Source organism: Nothoprocta perdicaria, unplaced genomic scaffold, assembly GCF_003342845.1.
Source record: "Nothoprocta perdicaria isolate Ctin4 unplaced genomic scaffold, notPer1 scaffold_37, whole genome shotgun sequence".
Classification (NCBI taxonomy): Eukaryota; Metazoa; Chordata; class Aves; order Tinamiformes; family Tinamidae; genus Nothoprocta; species Nothoprocta perdicaria.
The window spans coordinates 3,222,568-3,238,555 of record NW_020455610.1 but is presented as its reverse complement, the minus strand read 5'-3'; the positions used below and the strand labels follow the sequence as shown (position 1 = coordinate 3,238,555).

At 35.3% G+C, this 15,988-nt stretch overlaps 1 protein-coding gene across 1 annotated transcript in view; it reads right to left on the bottom strand.

Moving 5' to 3' along the window:
- Window positions 1-13,811, bottom strand: part of SCEL (sciellin) — a 45,004-nt gene extending 31,193 nt beyond the window's left edge. Inside the window, exons 1-5 of the mRNA XM_026044524.1 lie at window positions 13,691-13,811; window positions 7,201-7,273; window positions 5,090-5,207; window positions 4,349-4,411; window positions 3,955-4,023 (exon numbers count right to left, since the gene is read on the bottom strand). Coding sequence (XP_025900309.1) covers window positions 3,955-4,023; window positions 4,349-4,411; window positions 5,090-5,207; window positions 7,201-7,243 — 293 coding nt within the window. The 5' untranslated portion in view covers window positions 7,244-7,273; window positions 13,691-13,811. The remainder of the gene's footprint in view (window positions 1-3,954; window positions 4,024-4,348; window positions 4,412-5,089; window positions 5,208-7,200; window positions 7,274-13,690) is intronic.
- Window positions 13,812-15,988: the final 2,177 nt, after the last annotated feature.

Below are 15,988 nucleotides of genomic sequence, written 5' to 3'. Positions count from 1 at the left end.
TAGACTGTAAGTTAACAGTTAACTTACAGTCTATAATTACAGTTAAGATAGACTACTAAATTGAAAGCTTAATTTTAAACATATAGCTAGAATAGTTGAAAAATATTTTGAATCAAAATTTAAACATAAATAACTTAATTTTAGTCAGCTATTACCTTCCGTATATTGAAACAAAGCAGTTAAATAYAGCACCAGTACTCTAGTATTAACTACTGTAACAAACAGTTTTTTACTTTGACTTCAGATAAGTATCACGGGCTACTATTGTATTTAGTGGAACCCTGAAAAGGTGTCTCATGATACAGTCTGTGCCATTCTGTGCACCGGTTTAGTTCTTTTTTGTGAGTGTTTTTTTTTTTTTTCCCCTTCCCTCAAATCCTAAATATGCCTGTACAGGAAGCTACTTCATATCTCTGGTAACTCCAGCAATATTTGACTGTAACCAGCAGTTACACATAAGATCACTAGAGGTCTCACTAGACTTGGTAACACTTCCGCACAGCAAACACGAGCAGTTCTTCTAAAAAAAGCTATCCAGTGAACCATTAGTTTCATATGAAACCATTTTCAAAATTATAAATGATGCAATACACAATAATACGATATTTGGCAATACTATATTTGGTCATTTAAAGARGATGTAATGAGTACATCCCACTGACATCCCACTCCAGTACTGAATAAAGCAGCAGATGCTCTGAAAAAAAATATAACATTATCTTTTCCTTGTAAAACATTCCAGCTTCCAACAATCCACATCTGAAAGATTTTATGATGAGGCATTTGGACAAAAATAATGCTGTTTCCAGTAGAATCCTATGGACTAAAAATTCATAAATTCATCTAACGTTTCTCTGAATCAGCTCAAACTTTTGGTCTTCGAAATATCCTGCAATGTCAAGTCCTACAACTAATGCATATGTTAAGGGAAGAAGTTATTGTTGTTTATGTTTTGGTTTGCTTGCTTTAAATAACTATTAGCCATTTATTTGAATGTATCCTCATTCTTACATTAAAACAAAAAGTAAATATTAATTCCTTCTTTATTCTTTTTCTCTATATCATTTTCTTCTCCTYGCAGAGAAATCTTTGTCTTTTTAGATATGAAAACTGTGCTTGTATTTCTTTGAGCTTGCAGCCAATCGTGCAAATTAGTCACCCCCAACATTGGTGCCAGATCCTCAGTATCGAAATTGATATTCAGATTTTGTAAATAAATAGAGTTAGGCACAACTCATATCAAAATATCTTCTTTGAAAATAGAAATGGCAATAGGCAGGAAGCAAGAAGCTGCAGGAGCAGTACTTAAAGTGGCATGTAGAGAAATTTTGCTGTCACGTACCCTTATGCAKTGAGGAATTCAAAAATAATCCTGTAATTTCTTTTTCTTTTAATGAGAGCTTTAGAAAGTATTTGCCAACTGGMTATTGAAGAGACCTTTAGTCCAAATAGATCCAGATTCTTAAAGTACTTTTCTTTTGGAAAGTTACAGCTATGGCCCAAGGATATGTACAGCAGAAATGCATAAAGCTGTTCCWATCTCTGCCTTGAAATGTGGCCTTTTCTAGGACAGAAGCAAATGGCCATGGCCATTTGCCATAACATCCTAGCTGGATGAAAATTTTCCTTATAAACAACATAACTGATGACAACTTTCTGTAAACAGCTTAGATATTCRGGAAGGAGGTCATTCTTCTCAAGGAGAAATAGTCTTTTAGATGTTATGGTACGTTCAGGAACAGTGCTGTATTTTTCCACTCTGTCTTTTGCTCACCAGAAATCATTTGTAAGAAATTAAAGGATTTGTACCTGGTGGAGAATCTTCCTTCATATAGAAAGAGGAAGTACTAAAATTGACTGCAGGCTATGAAAAGGTGTCAGGATAAAATGAATCACCACAACCTTTTATGCCTTAGTTTCCAAGTTTGAGGAAATGCAGGACACGTGGTCCACCCCTATAGATGTGCCTTCTGGCAATGGRTGTGCACAAAATAATCTTGCAATGGCTAGAGCCTGCAGGCTTGAGAAGACCAGTCAAGAATGAGGAGAAATGAACAACTAGACTGAGACTTCTTCATTTTAACCATTCTAAGATCAAATCATGATTATTGACACCACTAATGGGTATATTCTGAATTATATATCAGAATTGTGTATTCCTTTSTTTGCATATTCCGCCATATATGGTACATATCAAGAATACTTAGTGTTAAATATTTGTATACACTAGAACAAGAAAATATTCATCTTACAACCTAAAATAATTCAGACAYCATGATAACTCAGGATAAAGCAAAAAAGTCCTAAATAGATGAAGATGTGTATATATCTAACAATACYCTTCAGCAACCCCTTTGGAACTGGCCTATGACTTCTGACATAGAAGCCATGCCTCCTTTGCAGGAAAAAAAAAAAAAAATCCTTAAAATATTCTTTGAATGAGTGTATGGATAACGGAGACATAATGATTTATTCTACTTGGATTTCCAAAAAAAAAACCTTTAAAGAAATTTCCTCTTTAAAAGCTCTTGAAATGATCTATTATGTCATAATAGAAACATTTCACATATAAATAACTGGTTAAAAGGGAGAAAACGAAGATTTTGAATAAATGCCAATTTTTTCAGATTGAAGGGAAAGATATCTGCAAGACCTGTACTTTTCCATATGTTCATGAGTTATTTGGAATAAGAAAGAGAAGACAATTTTKTTGCTTGCCAACGACACAAAGTCATTGTGGTCTAAACAAATGCTGATTGGCAAGGCAACAAGAAATCATCTGCTAAAATGTCAATTTTCTAAAAGGGTAGATCACATTCACTTTTTTAAGATTCAAAGTGYGCCAAGAAAAACATTAGGCCTCTGAATAAACTATTATCACTCAGGAAAGAGGTCTCCGAGTTATGATATATAATGTTATGAAAATGAGAGCTCATTCCTCAGCAGCACTCAAAAGAGCAAAGTCAATATTATGAAATATAAGAGGAGTAGAGAACCCAAGGACATCAATATACTCTTTATGTATAGGAGTGTGCTCACATCTTAAATATTTGTATACAAATTTATTCCTTGAGATCAAAAAAGATTGCAATGGTAATAGAAAATATAGGATAAGATCCTACAGGGAAATAAAAGGTTAATAGAATGGCGTCCTCATGATGAATGATTCATCAATCTGGAGAAGAATCAACAGAGGGATGATACCACACAGTTTTAAGTCTATTCTATGCCAGAGCTCTATGGCTAAAGTAAATTTTAAGCAACAATCTCACTTTCCGGCCCCCTTCTCACTTATAATAAAAGAAGGATCAATAAATGAAAATAGGCAGTGCTAAGATCTAAACAAATACACTTTTTCCAAATAGTGTAAATTCTAGTGCCTTAGCATGCTGTGGGTACCACATGTTAATGTGGGCTTCATTTCGAAGAGATTATGTGCAAGGAATCTGCAAACATAGGCATAGTCATACCTTAAGCAAACTACTCTACAGAGGTCTCAATTGAAGAGAATTTTCAACTTGTTTGTTTGATAAGTATATGGTTCTGATATTGGCACTAATTATGGTCCAAAGTGGTAAAAAGGATTTGCAAGTCAAATTGATGTTTTGGTCATGATTAACTATTGGAGACAAGACTTTGATTTATAGTTGTAAAATGAGAAACAAGACTRGATGGGTCATGGGCACAGAGGTATTTACATTCATGAACATAAAAATATATAGAAATCGATACRAAGAAAGAAAGATGTTCAAACAACCATTTCTCATATCATATTTATATTTGTCATCGGCAATTCATTCAGAAATACATAAAGTTTTGCTATTTAGATGCTTAGTATAAGTATTAATTTACAAGCTGCCGTCATTCATTTTTCCATTTTTAAGGAAAGACAGAAACAACCTATCACAAGTATGACAATCACAAAATACTATATAGAAGGCAAAAAAGCCCTACCTGTCCAAGGTAGTATCAGACCTATATCGTCCAAGCAGAGTTTTCTGATCTTCCTTTTCATTTGTGTTACTGTTGTAAAAAGAGGATTAGAAATGCCACTTTGGTCACTGTTCTTAATTTAAAACATGGTCACCATTAAAACAGCACATAAATGTAAAATTAAAACATCAATGTTTTGATTTCAATCATTCCRGTTTTAGCACCCATTTCAATTACCAGGTTAACATTTATTGATATCAAGGTCTGATTGCAAAAATAACATGACTAGATTAAAACTGAATGAAAAAAGATTTAAAACTCCTGCTTTAAACAGGAGTTTATAAAAGAATGTTCAACTTTCTTTGGCAAGAAAGGTATTAGAAAGCATTAGAGAGATGTTCAGAGACTACTGTACCTGTGTAGGCTGTCTTGGGATTTGTATTGGTTAAGCACAGCCCTTCCATAGTTTTCATCAGCACTTTAATCAAAAGAAAGATAACATTTAGTTAAAATGCAAATATTAAAAACAGATAATTCTTTCTTGGCAAGAGATCTTTGCCCTCAGTCAGACTTTACAGCTGTCTACTATCTGAGTAACCACCCTATTTGATGATCTCTGCATTATGTTGCTCCCATCACTTTGGTGACACAATTTTTCTTCCTTTGAGCTGCTCATGGTCCAGAAAATCAGGACCAGTTCTCAAGGTGGAGCTGCTGCTGTAATTCAAGCCCAGGTCTGCATTACAATAAATTTCAAATTACATCATTAAGCTCTTTGTAGGAATAGGTCAACATCCATAGATGTTCATGACTGTAAAACAAGTCAGATAGTATTACTGTAACCTAAATGCATGAAAGATTGTGTTTCTCAGGATGAGGAGAACCCTGAAGTTCTCAGTAGATCCAATAAAATGTTCAGTGCACAAATATTCTGTTGAAAAGCAGTCAGTTAAAGCCAGAATAAGACTCCCTAAAGGTAATCAATACATTATCAAGGTGAGAAAATAAGTTCCTGACAAAAATTATTCTAGATGATACAATCATCCACAAAAAAGCAGACATCCAAATAAAATATATTAAACTAAATAAATGATATTAAACTAAACTAACATATTAAACTAAAAGAATGCTATAATATACTTCGTATCTTTCCTACCTCTCCTCTTCAGATCTCTTCTTTATCCAGCTGTTATCTTGCAACAGGGTCCGTCGTTTGTTAATATCCTGAATAACCTGTTGTCTGCTTTTAATTGCAACGGAGGGGCTCTTGTTATCTACAAATGCAGAAAAACATATTTTTAAAACAAAAGTATAAGACARCTCTGGAAGCTTGAAGTTTTATTAAAATGGCCAAAATCTGTAGAGATTCACCATAGACTGAATTTTCTACTATCAAATGCTGGTGAGAACTACAAGACCATAGTCTCCTGATCTGTGAGAATACTCCTTAGTGTACTAGAKAGCTAATGAATATCTCCTTTGGTTTCACTTTTTGGGGAGTTTGGCAAAGAAGCAAACAAAATTGTTCAAAGACAACGACCATTGCCCAWTTTTCTCATTTCTTTTGCTTCCTTATGATCCAGTTTATCATCCAGCCCTAATGATAAATTTCTTATCATCAGTCTTTTTTTTTCTCTTGAGGGCAAGTTATTGTGTTATAATATCATGTAATACACTTCCCTTTAAAATGGAAGTCTAAAAGCTGAGCTCTAATAGAAACTCAGTTTTTGAGCTGTGAYACTTGCAATGAAATTTTTGAATAGGGGAAATTAAAAAACTAAATATTCAAAGCCTTTATCAATAGCATTCTGTTAATCAGCAAACTGAATGTTGAAGAATACTGTTACAGGAAGGTTACAGGAAACCTTTGTGATTTTCAACCTAAAGTCCTCCCCCTCTCCCTGAGCATTCAGGTGAAAGAAGTTTAACATGGCTGCATTCCAAGAGAAAATGACATCAGGAYACTTCACTGCACAACTTGCGTACAGAAAAGCCACGCTCCACAGAAAACRCATGCAGTCACCGTTGTATCATTTGTTGGAGTGTATTTTGACATTCTGCTCTGATTTACAAGAAAACAAAGCTCTTGSTTTTACTCCAGGTACTTCAGCTGTAGTGATAACCACAGGCAATGACAAATAATTTAAGTGGATGGAAGACAAATCATGACAAAGCAACTAAAAGCAAACATTTATTTTAAGTGAGACCAGCAAAGACATATTTTTCATGTGCATTTTCTCCCAAAAAAATTCAAGGACTGGACAGTTATCTCAAACCATACTTGCTTATCTGCAAGTTCAAWATCTAGCTCTGTATTGCACTAACTCTTTCCAAATTTTGCAAAGAACTACTTGTTGATGACATATAGCCAAGCATACCAATGTATTCAAGGGTTCAGCTGCTAAAATTGACCTTGCTTATGGAACACCATTTCTCTTACAGTGGCATTTTAGTAAAAATATTATGACCTACCTAAAAATCACTTGGATTTCAGAGAAATCATGGATCTCAAAGCACACAGTTTTTCAGCAAGTCACATATAAAGGCAGCAACCTAATAATGTATATAGTGTTTACATCTCAAGAAAAGAAAGCATGAGTAATTTGCTAAATTTAGAGGCCTCAGTTTTGCTGAACTATTTTATTAACTTTTGGTTAAAAAAAGAAAACAACTCTCAGGTGACATCAAAACATTTAGTATGGATATGATAGAACAGTTTGGGTCAGATGAGCACAAAAAGGTATCATTTATTCCCTTCTTATTCAGATAATAGTTGGTGTCCTTAACATAGTCTGGTCCACAACGTTGCTGTTCCTATTTTTTTTTTTTTTTTATCTACCTCTTCCTCACTGCTTTTGGCTGTATCTGGTGCCTGACTCTGTAGAGCCAAAACCAGGCCTTCCTGCACCTCACTTCTTGTAGCCATTAGAAATATTCYATAGGGTCTGGAAGATGGTGAAATTTTATGGGATCTCCAGCTTGCACCTGGGAATTTCTCCACACAAGGTCCACTAAAGTTTTGTTCTCCTCTTGAGCAATAGATTATCCCCTCTTGTTACAAGTCAATAGCACTTTTTCCTCCCAAATCCCCCAACTCTTCCTCCCAAACTCCAGCGTGCTGCTGCTGGAGCACAGTGGCCTGCCCTAGGAAGCAAGCACATGGCAAGCACGGAGAWGGTCAGAAACTCTTCTTGGGATAGGAAGGACACAGTGCTTAAACCACTGCTCTGAGTGTCCCGAGAGAAGAGAATAGGTAACTGGCGTTACCACTTTGCTTAGGAGGTTGCTTCCRTACGCCGAAAGCCGACATTGTATCCAAGAAGGTGTATTTCTGTGGGATCTGAAAGACAAGTTAAGAAAAATGAGTAAATTGGCGATTCAGAGAGTCACAAAGACAGTTCATTTGCCACTTACATCCCTGATGTAAGATGTAGTAGGATTACTTAGGGCCAGCTGTAGATCTCCTTGAACCAAGTCAAGCACAGTCCTTTTTTCCCTCCCCAATAGCAACTACAGATCCACCTGCCCCACGTCTGCATCTATTGCATCGTCTCACTGCTTCTCCCTACGGATCTCCTTCCCTGAGACTATGTGGGGTGGTTAATGCCCTCAGAGGAGACAACAATAATGAAGAGTTGGGTGAGATGATTATCTTGTTGAAGATGATGTACTGTCTGGTGGCTCAGAGCAATGCCCAAGGTGCACGTGGGCTCACCAGCCAGCTGCAATAGCCAGCAGCTAACACAGGGCTCCACAACAGAGTGGTGTGATGTGGGTTCTTTCTTCTCTGCAGATTTACTCTCATTTTAAATATGTCTCTCATTTCAATAAGGTTAAAAAAAGAAAAAAAAAGAAAAAAAAGGAAAAAAAAAGAGGGAGGAGCTGAACCACTCAAACATTTTTGTATTGTGTTTTTGGTGAAGGAACATTCAAGCAGAGCATGAAGATATTTTAATGGTAAAAAACAAAACCAATATATTCTAAAAAAATTATTAAAAAAAAGCAGTCTTAACTTTGACTTAAAGCATTGACCACACTGACCCTACTTAGCAAAGGGGTTGCTTTCTGAAAAACACTTTCTGAATGTTTTCCAGGAAAACAATGTCAAGTTGGAACACTTCCAACCAGCTCCACTGGTCAGGCTACTAAAATTTACAAAAGCCAAAGAAAACAATTTTTGTGACAGCTTTTTTAAAGAAAAAAATATCCAAAACATTCCTGGTTCTGTGCAACACAGTTGTCCTGTTTTCTTACAGAAGTTGAGCATGTTTTGCTCACTCATGTGAGAGTGGATTGAGAGCCTGGAGTCTGTGGTTGTTTCTTTAATGATGAAAGGGGAAAATRTTGAATTCTGGCAAAAGGTTAAGAAAAGTACTCAAAGTACTAAAAGTACTCTAGCAATAAAGCATTATGGGAACTTTTATTTGCCATGAAAAACTGCACTTGCAGTAGATTATTTTTTTTAATGTTTTATGGCCAAGGTATGTGGTAAAAACTTATACCTGAGAAATAGGAAAGCAGAAAACCAAAATACGAATACAAACATTCATATATTCAAGAATTTTTAGAATGTGATTCTACAAAGAAAAAAAAATCTGAGTCCAAAAGTCTGCCTATTTCTTACCCAATTGTGAAATTCCAAATGCTTGGAAAAGCCATAAAGTTCTGGCATGTGGATTTGAACGTCCTGACCAAAACTCCTTCCTTTCAGCACTGTTTGTTAGTACCAAACTCTTATTGACACAGCGCATGAAGAAAACATATGACTGCTGAATCTGGTTCCCACCCAACAAAAATATGCTCGGAGTCATGGTGAACTGTACTTATTTTGCAATTTGTTACAAAATATATTACAAAGATATTGACATGGGATTTTAATCAGATATTCACTTGATTTCTTAAAAAATAGGTTATCAAGCAGTCAGTTTTAGATAGTAACTATTTTGTCTCTGTATTTTCCTGAACTGTGACAGTTACATAAGAAAMAAAATAATAGAAAGGACTCTGATTTATGTTTTCAGTTTAGGAACAGTTTGACATCTGATATTGCTCTTCATCTCACTCTGGATTTAGGAGGCTTGACATTTCAATGTTTCACAAGCATGAGCATTGGCACTTCTTCATCTGTAGTTTACATGGAAGGATCTTGGAATTTTTAAAGCAGTTTCCTAAAGGAAGTGAATCACAAAACTTTGAAAAGTTCAATTTCTTTCATGAAAATCAAAGCAAATCCTGTCAGTGTAAGACTTAAAATATCTTACTTAAACCCTGCATTTTGCAATTTTAGTATTTCTCAAGAAGAATAATAGGAAACTGCTATATACTCTTCATGGCATGCTATATCATTTCTTTTCATACTTTCATGAGGGGAACCTACATTTTGGACAGAACTGTCAGGCCAGTACTACACACTTTTGTTAAAAATAAACATCAATGCCTCAGACTATTGGTCTAATATATAAGTTATCTCCAAACTCAAAAATCTGTCACTGTATTTAGCTATACTCAAGTAACTTGTCTGTACCATCTACAGATTAACTAAAGAATACATCAATGACCTTGGAAAGTAACTGAAAGACAGGTTTACATATACCTGTTGTACCCACACATGACAAGAGAAAGTCTAGTAATGAATTAAAGACAATGTAGAACAAAAATTCCTCATTCAACTTCTAGTGTTAACTGGAAATACATGTTTACATGTTCTATAAAGTGTAAAGTAAAACATATATTGCTGTTGCACATGCATAGGGCATCCAGAAYGAACTACTAAGTTTGCCAGGCCAAAGGTGATATGCCTAAACGAATATGAGAAATACTTGTACTCCCTTTTGTGATCAGCATATTTAAAATGTACCAGATACTCTGGAAACTTAAACCTATAGATTTTAGTCTTAGAGAATGATGTTATGTTGTCCTCATAGTCTACTTCTTGCTGTTGTACTTTCTTTCAAATTACAAATGAAAATGAATCAATTAAAATTTGGAATGCCAAAAAAAAAAAAAAAATCCTTCTTTAATCTCTAGCACAGACCATTAAGAATCACCAGAGTAAGATTTAAGTTTCAAGACGTTAATGAAAAGCATCATAGCTGAAGAGTCAATATGCAGCTCCTCAAGGCATTTTTTCTTCGATTTTACTATTGTGAAGTCAGAGTGTGTGTGTCTGTATGTGTCTTCATAGGAGAAGGGAACAGAAGATTTGGAGATCACATTAGTTTAGAATCTAGTAAAAAAATCTCATCTCAAAGATCTGGAATCATCATATTTTTCAGGAAGTTCAGTGAACTATTTATTTTCAGACCATGATTTGGGAGACACCAAGAAAATATCTTTGAACATGGAGTTGTGAGAAAGAGAACCTTTAGTCTTCTACAGCAAAGTAGTAAATAGCGTGCGGGGGCATTTTTAATAACAACTCCACCACTGGAACARAATAACTGAGCTGGAATGCAAAACAAAAACAAACAGGAAGGCAGCTCAGTGTAATTTGAATTTAAAAACAGCGTCAGGAAACTTTAGAAGAAAATGAAAACTGCTCCAGCCAGTCCAATGAGCAATAGCCATATAGGTTTAAGACATGCCAATCCTGGATTCAGACTCCTACAACAACACATATCCTTAGAGAAATCTAAATACAATCCCAAAGAAATGTAGAAAAGCTTCAAATGACATCAGAGAAAGCCAAATGTCTCTTCAAGCTGGTAGCAGGTCGCTCACAGTACGAGTCTATGATTTTCGTTTTATCATAAAGAACTACTTTATCTCCACATCCTTCCACATCCTTCCTGGACGGACAGCAGAACACCTCAGGCACCCATAAATCCTAAAAATAAGGCTTCTAGTTTTAAGGTAGCTTGAGCACACATGTTCTTCCAACACAGAGTACTCTTTTCCCACATAATCGTATTTCACAGGTATGCATTGCTTTATTAAAAACAAAGCAAACAAAAAACACACAAGTTAAATACAAACATTCCCTGTTAGGATCATTTTTTTCCACATCAGACTGAACTAATTGCAACCAGAAAAAAAAAAAAAAAAGGTTTTGTCCTTTAGCTTCTAGCTATGAAAGTAATTGATAGTAATTAAGACTTTATATGTAAATATTCAGATGATATGCATTTTACTTTTAATAGACAATATTTATTTCCCCAGCTTAAAGGTACTGCATATCATCACACTGTATAATAAAGAATGCAACACAATGAATTTTAAAGAGCAGAGTGAGGGACACTATCTTTTCTCATCAAAAGTCAAATAATTTGTCTTCATAGTGCAGTTTTTCAGATGAAGCCTTGCCAAATGTGAATGTCAAAAATATTGAACTCCRTACAATTATTTATGCACTGGATAATAAAATGAAAATATCTAGATTTAAAAAATTCAAATAAAAATTTTCCTGCCCTCTTGTGCTACATTGTTGAAACAAGTAAGCAAGTACAGAAATGATAAAGTCTGGTATTTACACATGAAATGCCATCTGGAACAAACACATTCCTTCTACATGGCTCTACACAGCTTTAGTTATCTGGCTACTCTTTTCTGCACCTACTATGTTCTTGAAGCTCCAGATTTTCTAAAACATGAAATATCTGCTATATAAGGAATAAAATATAGATATTTGTTCTTTCTCTGCCCCAAAAATGGAACTTTTCACAAGAAAAAGTGCTGCACTGTAAAATAAGTTGAACATTAGAACTGATATAGCTTATCTTATATAGCTTATCTTTCACTTGCATGARATGAATATGGAAGATAATGATATCTTTAAACAAAAAGCAAATTTGTTCCTACTCATCCACAGTTCCAAAGCACACAACAGTACTTCCTTGCCTTCAGTTAAGAACTTTTATATCAGTTCAAACTTTGTTATTTTCTGTATCATTTTCCTTGAAAACCATAGGATGTAGATGTGCAAGCGAGCAAATGACTAAAGCCATTTTAGCCTGATTAGAGATCAAGACCTCCAAACCTCACAAATAAAACATCAGAAGTCTATAATAATTTATCTTTTTTGTCCTTTCTTATGACAATTTTTCTTCTGAGTAGACACCCGTAAGTGTATGAGTTGAAATCTTGCTGGTGTGAGTATTCAATAGCAATTTTGCATTTCCCTCCATACAGACAGCATTTCTCCCCTCAAATGAGAATCTACCAGAACCCTATCAGAGATGCTGCAACTATATAGCGAGATATAGCTGCCTCCTTTACAAAARGGCACTTGGACTTCTAGACATGACTTCACTTCTTACCGTCAGATAAAGGTTATTTTTCAAATCACTGTTACAACTGGAACCTGCTTAAAGCAGCCAGTTCCGTGCTATCCTTCACATTTCCAAGCTTGCTACTTTGGCCAAGRATATCAGTAGAAAAGTAAACATCTCCTAAATATCCTCAAGAGTTCAGTCTGCTGGCTTCAGATCTGTGTAACAGATGTCACCAACTGCCCCTGTTCAAAACCAAAGATGAGCACGTGAAATAAAGTRATGTTGCTGCCAACTCAGCTCAGTACCAAGCATTAAGTCAGAGCTTAATGAACACTTGGGTGTCATTAATATACTTCAATACCACGTCTGAAAGAATTTTTCTTTACACGGCCACTACTTAGTCTATATGTCATTTTTCTGAAAATATAAGGAAAAAAAGCTAAATGTATTTTATAGACATATACATGCTTTTATATATATATATATATAAACAAAACTAACAATGTTTTTTTTGCATCTCATATCAGAGAAATATATACTGCACTTGTAAACTTCTGGAAATAACATGTGTTTAAGATGTGTTTAAGTGAACATTTCACTATATTGTTTAGGCCACGGAACTGACCTAAACTCTCATGAAGAGTAGGACATGTACATGTGAATAAAAGTAAAACAAGTTAAGGTTAGAACAGGGAAGGTTGAACTAGAGAACACATAGATACAAGATAGAAATCATTCATCTATTTGCAGCAGAAAGCTCTCAGAACTGGTTTTTCAGGACGTAGGCRTACGAGATTCTGCTTTGAAAGAAATTCAGCTTTGGAACTGTCACTGATATAAAATAAGCTGCTAGATCAGAACATAAACTTTATGTATTTTTAAATGAGATTTTTAATGGCTTTTTTGTATAGAATATAAAAAGAGTGTTAGTTATAAATGTTTTTATTCATTGCTTTCCTTTCACTTTTCAATATTTTTCATGAAGAACCCTTCCTGCTTGTTAATGAGTTCAGGTCATGGAAGAAAAATGTGATAAAAGTAAAATAAGTATTTTTGCTCTATATATTTTGCAAAGACTGAAATGGTTTACAAACACTTCACAAGCCTGTCCTTAAAGAAGTTAAACTATTGCTATTTTTTTCAGAAATTATACACTTAAAGCAAATTCAAGTAAGTTCAATTTTTATTCTCTTTGTTTCATTTTAGGCAAAATACCAAAGAAAGTATAAATAAACACTGTAAAACAAACCCTAGGGCAAAAGACACATTCATCTAAATCTCTGAGAACATCGAGTTTGCAGTCAGAGAAATAACAGTAAAATACTGGCGATATAATGTATGTAATCAATTGATTAAGATAGTTTAACCAAGATAAGATTTCAGAAGTGATTGGAACACTCAAACTGAGAGACTTTAAGAGGTGGATTTTCACAGACAAGTTCTCCACATCTGTTGAAAATCAGATCCCCTGAAGGGTCCTAAGTTAGACACTCAGATATCACTGAATGCTTGAAAAAGACAAAAAGGAGGCAAGTAAATCATCTTACCTACGTATGGTGGAAGACAGTATCCTGGAGTGGCAGTATGTTGACTTGGGGATATCTGGAAAAGAGTTGCAGTTAAAGAAGCCAGAGAGCTATAGGGTTGTTCTCCATCCGGCTGCCTGCAAAGCCAGRAGGCTTCTCCTCCCGAGGCTGAGTCACTTAAGGAGGAGGTAGGAGGTGTGGAAAAGGGTGGCACCGGGTAGAAATACCAGATCAATTAAAAATACCAGTGAGTTGTTGTACTCCTTTGCTTGGTGTACTTTTCAAGTGCAGCAGGGCTGGGTTTCCCCAAATAAAATGATTTCACGGTCCTTGAAACCAAACATCTATTTGGGAGAATATACTGTGCTCATTTGGATTCTCCATGTAAATATAAACAGCTAGATGCCTGCCTCTCAACTAGAAGATTTAGAGACAACTAGAATACAGGTATTTGCATGAAGAAGATGAGGAAACACTGTCTTTCACCAAAAGAAAAGTGTACAGAAGTGTTATGTGAGGAATGTGCAGGGGATCCTGACTCACTCTCAGTATTTTCTCAGAGTATGTGGGCAGATGCAAAACATCTGCGGGGGAAAACCCTCCCACACGAGATCTTGTTGCAGGTCCAAATCGTAATAAACAGAAAGAAGAGAGTACCTTCACTTTTTTTTTTTCTTTACAATGTCTGCAATACATTACTCTGTAGCTAAAACTCCCTTACTATTATAAATGGGGGAGAAGGGAACGATCAAGTTCCTATAGAAATATTCTGTAATACTCTATGCTTCTGTTTAAGATGTAGGATCTGCTTTTAATATGTCTTACATATGCCTACACTTACTCTATATTTAGGTAACTTTTGTAATGAGGTGTATGAGGTGAAGTTATACATGATGGCCAGTGTCCTTGAGTGCTGTTGACTTCCATGAAAGTTAAGACTTCCTTTCCACACAAAACACCAAATTTTGAGAGAGACTARCTTAGCCAATGTTTCTCCAGTCATGTTTCTAACCCTTATTTATTTTGATTGACACTCCTTCCTAGCCTTTTTATTTAATAGCATTAAGTTATTATCTAAACATTGCTTACATCCGATGAAACACAACTGAAGCACAGTAACAGCCCAGAAAATTCAGGGTATAAACTACCAGCTACCACAAGCTTCAGAATTACTTAATTACTGCAAGTGAGCAAACCTTGCTCAGCCTCATACACCTCATCTTCCTGGTTTCTGAAAGTGAAAAATATTTACAGCATTTGGGGCAGGTTCAGGTGAACCATGCTATCTGATTGTCTTTTATCACGGACAAGAGAATCTTGTGAATGCACTTCTCTACCTACCTACTGCATTTTTACAGTTTTAACCCAGGTGTGTCAGAAATGAAACAGGTCTTTCTTCATAAGCAGTGCAGAGTAGGAATGAGGTTTGAAAAATTGTACATCTTCTTTGAATTGAAATGAAAATATAACTTGAGTTATAATAATAATACTCAAGACATGAGTGTCTGTTGGTTTTGAAGAGTTTTTCTTTCGTAATCCAGATGTTGGATAATATTAACTCAACATCATGTTGCATTTAATTAAAAGAGCTCTGCCATTAAAGTGAACGGAAGCATATTTAACCTGTCTCACCACACTATCTGTTTTAGCTCAGAATAGTTGAAAAATGCAAAAAGAGAAGCATCCAACAGAGTCTGGACAAATTAAATTGATGCTTTCTAATATCTACCATCTTTGAACACAGAGAAGAAACTACAGGGTGCAGTGAGCCACCTCTACTACCTAAAGGAAGCCTCTGTTAAGGCAGTCTCTGCTAAATCTTTAGTAAATGACATGAGAGCATCGTACCTGGACAGGAAAATGAATAAATAGAAAAAAATCCAAGAATGGCTCTGAGGTCAGCTTAAGAATAAAGTAGGCCAGGTATCTTTTATTGACTGATCTATAGCATTCTGCAGATTCAAGGAATGGTGAATTTTTGATGTTAGCTGTGCTGGTTACTTACTACTTCAAAGCTGGGAAAAAAATCAAAAAGCAACACTATTCCTCAGACTAAAGCAAATACTATTTAGTGCTAATCATCCTATTTTTCTCTGTAGTGGTCACATACCAGTGCTGTACCTTGGCAATAGGAAGAGATGAAGCAAACAACTTAGGAGGAACTGAACATTTTTGGCATGTGTAGAGTGAAAGTGACCTCTGGGTGTTCTCCAGGAACAAACTTCCCCTACTTTGAAGCTATAGCATGGCCAGGTTACCTTCTGGATTATGCTGTCTATGCAGTCTGCCTGTTGGGAGCTGGACAAAGAGTCTGCTCTT